The sequence below is a fragment of the Zingiber officinale genome, chromosome 1A, assembly GCF_018446385.1.
Source record: "Zingiber officinale cultivar Zhangliang chromosome 1A, Zo_v1.1, whole genome shotgun sequence".
Classification (NCBI taxonomy): Eukaryota; Viridiplantae; Streptophyta; class Magnoliopsida; order Zingiberales; family Zingiberaceae; genus Zingiber; species Zingiber officinale.
In genome coordinates this window covers 142,656,938-142,667,470 of record NC_055987.1, presented here as the reverse complement: position 1 = coordinate 142,667,470, position 10,533 = coordinate 142,656,938, and the positions used below count along the sequence as shown (strand labels likewise).

The 10,533-nt window shown below is 45.6% G+C and overlaps 1 protein-coding gene across 1 annotated transcript; it reads left to right on the top strand.

The window, feature by feature from the left end:
* The first annotated feature begins 3,151 nt into the window (after nt 1–3,151).
* On the top strand, nt 3,152–4,501 carry LOC122010603 (protein MIZU-KUSSEI 1-like). Its single transcript, XM_042567123.1, has one exon. It carries the CDS (start codon nt 3,381–3,383, stop codon nt 4,194–4,196), a length of 816 nt encoding a protein of 271 aa, XP_042423057.1. The 5' UTR covers nt 3,152–3,380; the 3' UTR covers nt 4,197–4,501.
* Nucleotides 4,502–10,533: the final 6,032 nt, after the last annotated feature.

The window sequence follows — 10,533 nt, the reverse complement described above, 5'->3', positions numbered from 1 at the left end:
AATTCTAGAAACTTCATTTGACTTAGAATTCTTTTGGAACATTCAAAAATTAAGATTAACTTAGATATTTTTTTTTAAATTCTAAAAATTCATTTTTTCTTAGAATTTTTTTTATGCTTAGTATTCTCTTATTGGTACCCCATTTTTGCTGTGATCAAAGGGGGAGAGAGAGGTACAAGTTTAGGGGGAGTTAGGAAAATTATAATTTTACCTATTTTTTTAAAAAATGTGTTGCAATTTTATTTATTGCAAAAGTTATGCTTAACTGTTTAGTTTAGTAATTTTTCTTTAAAATTACTTTTTATGTCTATTTTTTTCCCTAACTTGAACTTGGGTTGATGCACATCAAAAAGGAGGAGATTGTTGGACCCCGTGGTGTTTTGATGTGATCAACCAAGTTGGTTAGGTCCTACTTTGCGTTTGATCTCTGTGTCTGAGTGTGCAGGAGCTTAGGAGCACAAGAAGTCGAGCGGAAGACGCAGCTAGCGAGAAGGACGACACATAGAAGGAAGCCGACGGGCTCGGTGCGTCCGAAGGACGAGAGAGCTGTGAAAGAGTACTCCGGTGGGCGTGAAGAGCGTGCGCGGTGTTCGAGGAATGTTAAGCCGGGACGGAAGGCTGCTTGAGGAGAAGGCCAGGAATTGAGTTTGGGTGAGCCTTATTCCGGTTGACCGGAATCACCCAAAAGAACGGAGCATCGGAAGCCCACACAAAGGAGCTGGAAAAAGGAGCTGTGCTGGAAAATCCAGCTCAAGGTGCCTTCAACAGTCTTGAAGGCGCCTTCAACAGTCAAAGTTGACCGTTTGCGCAACGGATAAAGTTTTATCCGCTGACCGAGCTGGAGGTGCCTTGAACCCAGTTGGAGGCGCCTTGGACTCTCGGGATAAGATTTCCAGGACCTATATAAAGGCCCCTGGAGCTAGGAAATAAATAACAACTCAAGCAATCATTGTGTAGCCATTCCTTACAATAGTTCTAAGCTTCCAAAGTGTAAAAGGCTTCTCTCCCTTCAGCAAAGGAGATTTTTCTACTGAACTTTTTCTACTGCCCTGGATTAACAACTTCCTTGGTTGTAACCAGGTTAAATCTTGTCTACTACTTAATTTCTATTTCCTTGCTTATTTTTAATTTATTACTATTGCTTTTCTGAGTTGAAATGCGAGGAGGGTATAGTTAATTTTTGTTTGCAGCAATTCACTCCCCCTCTTGCCGGTCTCCGCTGCACCTACATATCGAATGTCAGGGTTTGTCGGGTGATGGAGGACACGTGGCACCCTCTTATGGATTGAGAGAAGACTCTATTCGTAGATGACAGCAGACGACTGGAATATTTCCTGACATATGATAATTATTCCCTGACAGACAGTTACGATTCTCTGACATTGTTGTCGCCTAGTGCCTTATGTCCCACTTGGGTTGAGTTGCGGGTAATTCGGGCTGACCGTTAGGGTGTGACACCTGGCCCGAGTCTTGATGAGGGAGACGAGCTGCAACGAGGGTCTCATCTTTCACGCTTGGAGTACTGAAGGGTTGACCGGGAGTTGTCTTACTGAAAGTACTAGGTCTGTTTATGCGGATCGGGTTGAGGAAACCAAACCAGTCGAGGAATGTCAGGCCTTACTCCGGGCCGCATCTTATGTCTCTGATCTGGGATCCTGATCTGTCAATACCTGATCGAAAATTATGTGGCTGATGACATAAGGTGATCTAACTCCTCCCTAACGGCTGACTGTCACTTCCCCTTGATTTCTGATTATCACGTCTCCTTGATTTCTGATTGCAACATTCCTTTGACTTCGGACTATCTAATCTTATCGGACCTCGCTTTTATGCACCTATCATGTCTAATACTAATATTACATTTATTTTAAAAGTGTTTTTACAAATCAGTTTTTGTTCCTACAAAGCATTTCCTGAAATAATTCTAAGAGTGATAAAATTAGATCTGTTCTAACAATGGCGTTACCTTTGGCCGGATTCAAACTTATTGTTTTGAATAAAAAAAAGTCGTTTAAAATTTCAATGCCTTGGAAGAGTTTTTACGATCAGTTGTTCTGTTAAGAGGGAGTGCATCAAATTAACCACTGCCTCTTACTCTACTCATCTGATTTTGCATGCAGGCCATGCATCCGTCACCTGTCTCACCTCTGCTTTTTTCACCCCCTCGTTCTTGTGTTTTTCAGTTTGTCTTCCGAATATTATATTAAAATCCAAAGTGCAATCGAAGGTTTGTCCTGGCGAGGAACAAGGAGTCAAGAAGGTCATCTTGAATCTCTGCATTTCTGCAGTGACAGCGCGTTGGGAGCAGGGACATTTCTATCAAATCGGAGAACAGAGAACAGAGAACAGAGAAAGAGAGAGAATGAGGCTTCAGTTCCAGTTTGCTCACACCATAATAAAATATAATACAACAGTAGCTCGATGGAGCCAGCGCTGTGCTGCTTGCTGTCTTGCCTCTCTCAAAACCCTGCTCTACGTTGTTAAGCGGCGCGACTGCTTGCTTCACTGCGCGGCAGCTTGCCGTGGGTTGTTTGCCCGCGCTGCGTCTCTGTTTGCGCTGCGCCCACTAACGTTCCCCCGGTCTGTAATCGATTTCCCATGCACCAGCAGCGCGCGTTGCAAGGTCAGGGCAGTAGGACAGTGCATCAAGTCGGTCAAGACCAGGGAGTACGGCATGGGGTTTGGATGCTGGCAACTAAACAGAACCATGTCACCTTCCTTTCTGTCACCTTCTCTTCCATGTCCCATCTCCTCAGCCTCTCTCCTTCCGCCATGCTGACGCAGACCTCCCTCCAGACACTAAAAAAAAAAACTTTCAATTCTTCTTTCGAAATTTTAGAGAGAGAGAGAGATCGGAGACTTTACTTCAATATTTTTCTTGTCTATATAATTCCTTGGTTATTTCATCTTTTCCTAACAAAGAGGAGAAGAAACTAAGTATAAGTTATCACTCGCTAGCTTGGCCTCGAGCTAAGGATGAAGAACTGAAAAAGGAGTGTTCATGTTCTCTTCTCTCACCTTGTCAATCTCGATAGTTCTATTCGATTAAAGAAACAAAACCCCCAAAAAAGGGAAGGAAATGGAAATAAAATCTGGACCAGTTTAGCCATCGATTCACGGTCGGCCCAATTTTAAAGGCGATAGACAAAAGGACTAGAGAGAAACAGAGAGACAATAAATGAGCCCTGCCCATCGCCTAAAAGCATGCACATTCACTGATTCCATGTTCTCTTTACTCTTCTCAGCACAAGCATCTCCCTCGCTCGCTGCCCTTGATCAACAATTATTTATTTCCATTGCTTCGAGAAAAGTCACCAGCCACACTCCAAAACGCCTCTTAATTCGCTTCTTCCTCTGATTTCGCTGCCAGCCATCCACAGATGCGGACCATCATGGCGAAAAGCCTCCACGAGTCCTCCTTCTCCTTCTCCTTCTCCAAGAGACACTTCAGCCACTGGATGGCCGGCAGGGGATCCGAGGACAGGAAGAAGAAAGAGGAAGGCAAGGTGGCCGCCGAGGAGATATTTACGCTCTCCAGTGCTTGCGACGACGACGCGGATGACATTGCGCCGCCCGTCAAAGCGGAGGCGCGCAACAAGAGATCGTCGTCTTCTACAGTGGCGGCCGTCGCCGTGCGGGTCTCGAGGTTCCGCGCGGCGCTGGCCGCGGCGGTCGCCGGCAGGCACAGGCCAGTGGGCTTCGGTCCCCGCGTGACGGGCACCCTCTTCGGGCGCCGCCGCGGCCACGTCCACCTCGCATTCCAGGCCGACCCGCGCGCGTGCCCCGCGGTGCTGATCGAGCTCGCGACGCCCACAAGCGCGCTGGTGAGGGAGATGGCGTCGGGGCTGGTACGCATCTCCCTCGAGTGCGACCGCCGGGGCTCCGCCGGAAAGAAGCTAGTGGAGGAGCCGCTGTGGCGCGCCTACTGCAACGGGAAGAAGTGCGGGTACGCGGTGCGGCGGGAGTGCGGACCGGCCGACTGGCGGATCCTCCGCGCGGTGGAGCCGGTGTCGACGGGCGCTGGCGTGCTTCCTGCAGGAGCCGGCGCCGGCGCCGGCGATGCAGGGGAGACGATGTACCTGAGGGCGCGATTCGAGCGCGTAGTGGGGTCCAGGGACTCCGAAGCCTTCTACATGATGAATCCGGACGTCAACAATGGCGGACCGGAACTGAGCATCTACTTGCTCAGAGTCTGAAACTTTGTCCTGTCCACTGCCGCTCATCAATCAAGTTGCTGTTTATCAATCTATAATCTTCTTTTTTCCTCCTCGTAATCTCGTTATTACTCTCATCTTTCACTAGATTTTTGTAATTAAGTTGTTTAAGGAGTCTTCGATGGGAAATTGGGTTGTATTGTTGTTGATCTTTCTTTTCCTTGCATGTATAAGAGCCTCAAACTTGAATTTCTCGTACTTTTTGAGAAATATTTCTCATTTGGATCAGAGTGATGCTCCAATGAATGTGATTTTGTGTGAGAAAAAGCAATAGTCAATGTCTGAGAGAAAGGGCAGAGGGCTGGGACCCTTCTTTTTTTTAGTTTTTTTTTCTCTCGAATTATAAATCAGAATCGACATTCGTTTCTCATTCTCCGAGGAGACAAAATCGTCCAATCTTATTGTAATTTTGTTATTAATTCCTGTTCCTTTTCCTTTCACTGTTCTATTTTCGTTCGTCCTTATAATGCAAAAGGTACAAAGCTAAGGAAGAAAAGAAACAATTAAATAATCAAATTGAATAGCCGTGTAATTTTTATTTTAACCGGAGAAGGAAAAGTAAAGTGAAAAACAAAATGCTATTCTATTACGATCAATTCTAGGAATTAGATATTAAGAAAATCGAAGCCTCAAATAATTCTCAAGTGCATGCTTGTTTTCGTTCTCTAGTAATATTAATTTATTGCGTAAGTATTGATTGCAATGCTGCACACGGAGTCAAGTTCGGCTGGAGTCAAACCGCGAGACAGTGGCGACTTGTCTTGTCCTGTAGTCGAGGCTCGAGGTGACATATAATTAAACGCTTCCTGCGATGTGATGCCATTTGCCATAAAATAATCAAAGAATATTAATTTATTCTGGTAGTGGAAAAAAGATTATTATTAGACTGCAAAATTTTCACAATGCTATTTAGCAGTAATAGCATCTATCTACATTGATAAATAAATCTTATAATTAAACTCTTTTTCTTTAAACAGACTAGTCTAAAGTTTATTCTGAGACGCAGTTAAGAAAGAAAAAGAAAGCCATGATCAACTGTAAAAAAGCTCATTTGAGCGAATCGAGAGTTCGGGGATCTTTAGTCAGTTACAAGGAACTCGTTACTTTTTCAGAATTTGGATTCGGCGAAGGCCATTGTTTACGATTAGTTCGATCGGAGTTGCAGAATATCGAATCGATCAAGATCTTGTTAGCATGCTAAATGGTGGATTAAAATGGCGAGAACTGATGAGAAAGCTGAAGGGAGTGCGTGGGGTCCAAAGCCGAAGGGAGGAGAAGGCTGCCGTTGGTGTTGGCTTGGGAATGTGAGCTCTTTAATTTGTCATCCAATGTCATCTACAAGGACAGTGAGGTTGTCCGCGACAGCGGCGACATGGAAATCTTTGTCGGATTGCTGCGCCGATTACCGAGCCTCGTGGGGGATCTCATCATCCAGGTAGACCCCATCACGCAGCCACAAAAGTCTGTGCGTCGAGCTGGGCTTTTTTCCGGCTTTTCAATTTTGATCAGGTTTAAGTTTAGAATTCTAAAAAAAACATTAAACAAAAACAAACAGATAAATTGCGAGAAGTGCAATTTTTCTTCACTAAAATAGAGTACGTTTGCTTCACTAAAATCAGCTTGCAATTGTGATTTGAGTTTCACTAGTAAAATCTTCGACTGCAGCCAACTGCTTATCTTGGGATCATATCTGATTTTTGAATTCTTAAACCACAGGTATTTCATGAAAGTCGGACGTCGACAACATCAGAAATGTAATCATATAACTTTTACGCTATAGTGCATGCTTTCCATGCCCCGAAGATCAAAAATATATAAGAGATTAAGTTTATGCATAGTTTTTCTTTCAGATGAAGAAGAGCATCCTTAAGTAGCTCAACAAACCAGCAGAAGCACAAAATCAAACAGAAGATGCATCCTTAAGTTGCCACTTAAGCGTGCAGCAAATAAAAAAAAAACAAAAACAAAAACATAAACAAAAAAACTACTCTTAGCAGAGCACAACACGCCTGACAGAGCAAGTGACACAGAAAGAGAAGAGGTAATGGCAGCTCCTCTTCAGCTAACTGCCACTCTCATGAAGCCGGTCAAGTTTGGCCGAGGCCGAGGCGTCATCCCGCAGCAATCGAAACGAAACCACATTATGCGTCTATTATCAATAATTCTATCCAAAATCTATGTTAGATGAAGACTGGGCGAATTGTTGCTGGCGTTGATAGAGGGGCGACTGAGTCACCTTTCGCGTATGTGCTTCCGAAAATGAACTCCCACATGACGTTGATGGATGATGATGACTGAGCTTACTGTACCTGAGCTCTGCGCACACTCAGACAAGCACACGAGCGTTAGAGACCAGAAACCAAGGAAAAAGTCCCGGGAGCAGATCCTCCGACGCTTAAGTCAGGTACTTTTTCTCAGAAGAACAATGTACGAAGGAGAAAAAAAAATAGAAGACAAGTGCGAATGTGCAAGAGAGTGTACTTGAGTGAGGGAGATAACCTTTCTTTTTATATAACAGTGCGTATCTTCTGGAATCTGATTGATATCAGAGAATGTCGAGTGTCAAGATTTGTCGGGTGATGGAGAGCACGTGGCATCCTCCTGTAGCCTGAAGGAAGGTTCCACTCCTAGGTAACTACAGACCGTTAGAATATTCCTTGACACTTAGCAGTTATTCTCTGACAGGCGGTTACGATTCCTTGACTTTGTTGTCATGTAGCGCCTTCTGTCCTGACCGAGCAAGAATAGGGTAGCATGGGATGATCAGTCGAATATAACACCTGACCAGAACCTTGAAGGACAAGGAGCCGTGGAGAGATCTTCCAAGAACTGACAGGGATTTTGCTGACCGGGAGTTTAGCTTACTGAGAGCACTAGGCCTAAGTACCACCAGGCCGTGAAAGCTCAACCCGTCCAATCCAGGTCAGGTATCATCTCGACTGTCTACCCAGGTGTTTCAGATCTGGAGTTCCGATCTGTGAGAACCCGACTGGGAGTCAGGTTGCCGACGTCGTCCCCCAATCTTACTTCCTCTTTCCATACCTGTTGACTGTCACATCCCCTTGACTTCTGACTGTCATGTCCCCTTGACTTCTGCTGTCCAATCCTTATCGGACCCCACTGTTATGCACTGTATTACAAGTCTCCCCCCCAAGTCTAGTCAAAGGAGGCTCAAGTCCGACTGACTAGACTTATACTCTAGTTTACTTGTTCTACCATGACGTCCTTAAATGCTGCTCCTTTTCCCAGATACGTAACCTGTTTAATCTCCTAATCCACCACAGGAGAAGGACCTCACCAATCTGACTGTTCACATCTCCCTCTTTAAAAAGAGCTGAGTCCCCCCACACCATTGCACTTTTATTACTGACTTCTTCTGATCATGGAATCTACTTCTAAGTCTGAAGAGGTATCGCCCCTTCACCAACAACTGGCCCATCTGACTCACCTACTTGCCCAAAAGGATACCGCTTTAGCCGAGATGACACATGACAGAGATCTTCAGTCTTCTCTCCGTCAAGACACTGAGGAACTTTGGTAGCCACTAAATCTCGGACCGGGCTGAAGTAGCATTGAAGCGGAAAGCTTATGCAGATCTGGAGAGCCATGCTTAATTCCTGATCTATCTAAAAGGGAAACATGCCGCTTTCATAGCCCTTCTTCAAGAAGAGAACCGGCTCAAAGATGAAACTATTGCTCAGTAGCTCGCATTATTCAATTCACCAAGGCAGAGTGGGTTCGGGCGTGATCTTATTCGGGGCAAGCAGGTCATGCGGAACACCTTTGCTCGAGGTGCCGACAGGCTACTACACTGGCACAAACTCCTGATTACTTAGATATCCTTAATTGTGAAATGAGATTTCGAGAAGTGCTCCTTGTACTTCATTAAATAAATGCAAATCTGGTTAGATTTCAGTCTCTATTTCTTTTTCCTTTTTCCTGACACTTCTTTGTTTGGTTGATAACCCGCCCGAGAAAAGGCTAACTTGTGAGTTACTAGGCATAGTAGTGTACTTGCTTATAACGTGTGCTAGGATGCGAGGACGCGAGTTTGAAATCCTGCCCGAGGGATCATTGGTCGTGAAAGAATACTCACTTATAACTCGCGCTGGGATGATAGTCTGGTAACCCCAATCGAGAGGTCGTTGGTCGTGAAAGCAAGCTCACTTATAACTCGCACTGGAGCGAGAGTCTGGAGGCGTGAGAGCATGCTCACTTATAACTCGCGCTGGGGAGAGGGTCTAAAATCCGGACCGAGAGGTCGTTGGTCGTGAGAGCAAACTCACTTATAACTCGTGCTGGGGCGAGAGTCTAGAATCTGGACCAAGAGATCGTTGGTCGTGAGAGCAAGCTCACTTATAATTCGCACTGGGGCGAGAGTCTGGAGGCGTAAGAGTATTCTCACTTATAACTCGCGCTAGAGCGAGAGTCTGGAATCCCGACAGAAAGGTAGTTGGTCATGAGAGCAAACTCACTTATAACTCGCGTTGGGGCGAGAGTCTGGAGGCATGAGAGCAAGTTCACTTATAACTCGCACTGGGGCGAGAGTCTGCATGCGCAAGAGTATTCTCACTTATAACTTGCACTGGGCCGAGAGTTTGGAGGTGTGAGAGCAAGCTCACTTATAACTCGCGCTGGGGTGAGAGTATGGAGGCATGATAGAAAGCTCACTTATAACTCGCGATGGGGCGAGAGTCTGGAGGCATGAGAGCATGCTCACTTATAACTCGCACTGAGGCAAGAATATGAAATCCCAACCGAGAGGTCATTGGTCGTGAGAGTAAGCCCACTTATAACTCGCGCTGGGGCGAGAGTCTGGAGGTGTGAGAGCATGCTCACTTATAACTCGCGTTGGGGTGAGAGTCCGGAATCCCGACCGAGAGGTCATTGGTAGTGAGAGCAAACTCACTTATAACTCGCGCTAGGACAAGAGTCTGGAATCTCGATCGAGAGACTGACCCGGAAGCAATCAGAGGGCCTGCCCAGGACTTGATCTGGATACTTGACCAGGAATAGATCTGGAGGTCTATCCAGGAATGAATTTGGAGATTTGTCCAGAAATGAATCTGGAGACCTAACCAGGAATGGATTTGGAAACCTTACCAGGGACGGATCTGGAGACCTGATCAGGAATGAATCTGGAGACCTGACCAGAAATGGATCTGGAGACCTGTCTAGGAATGGATCTGGAGATTTGACCAAGGATAGATCTGGAGGCCTGGCCAGACAGTGATTTAGACGAGCAACATATGCGACTTGAGGGGATCATACTCGAGGACTTAGCTTAATTCTCCTGCGATCATAAATGGCAATGCATAAGGTTTTAGTCAAATTTAAACCTTACTCCGATTTCGAGGAGGCATAAAGGCGCCGAATTTGGAGCAACACTTCCCGCCGCCTTTTTCTTCGTTTCCCGAGGCATGGTCTTCACAAGGTAAGGCATTTCTGTTCGCATATCCCTCCCCATGATTTTTCTATCACTTCAATCATAAATGCCCATTCCTTGGGAGATGACACGTGCCCCATGAACTTAACTCGTCTTAATGTATAACACACGCTTTTTGCACGTGACCCCAAATCGCTTCCTCTTCTCAATCTGACGGTTGACGTGTGCTATGCCGTTTTAGTTGCCCATCTCACTTTCCGATGCTTCCTAAGAGTTTTGGTTTAAAAACCCTAAAGGTTGTCCACCGTCGTTCCTTATCGCTTCAACTTCCTTCGAATTTCCTTCTCCTTCTTGCTTTCACTTACTCGCCTCCTCCTTTGTGCACTTCCTTTGTCCTTCATAAGTACTCTTCCTTCTTCCTCCCCCGCTCCTTTTGATCTTGTAATGGACGGTAAGATGGAGGTGTCCTGATATACATATTTCCGCTCCGACATGAATAATAGTTATCTTAGGGCAATTCGGTCAAGTCTGGAACTGTCTGAGGCCTACAAGCTCCGTCCTCCAGGGCCGAATGACCATCCTTCCTCCCCTCTCGTCGGTTTTGTGACCTTTTTTAAGGACCAACTCCTTGGCGGTCTTCGCTTTCCTATCTATCCGTTCTTCTCCTCTTTGAGCATGTATTTTGGTGTTTTGTTGTCTCAATTCACCCCCATCGCCTTCTGTACCATGTGCGGAATGATGATCCTTTGTCACCTATATCGAATACCCTTGACCCCTCAACTTTTTCACCATTTTTACACCCTCAACCGCTCAGAGCTGGGTGTTTTCATGGTGCAATCTAGGGTCGGATACAAATATTTTTACGAGATACCTTCTTCCAACAAAGGTTGGAAGTCTAGATTTTTCTATGTCCAATTGCCCGAGCCAGTATCC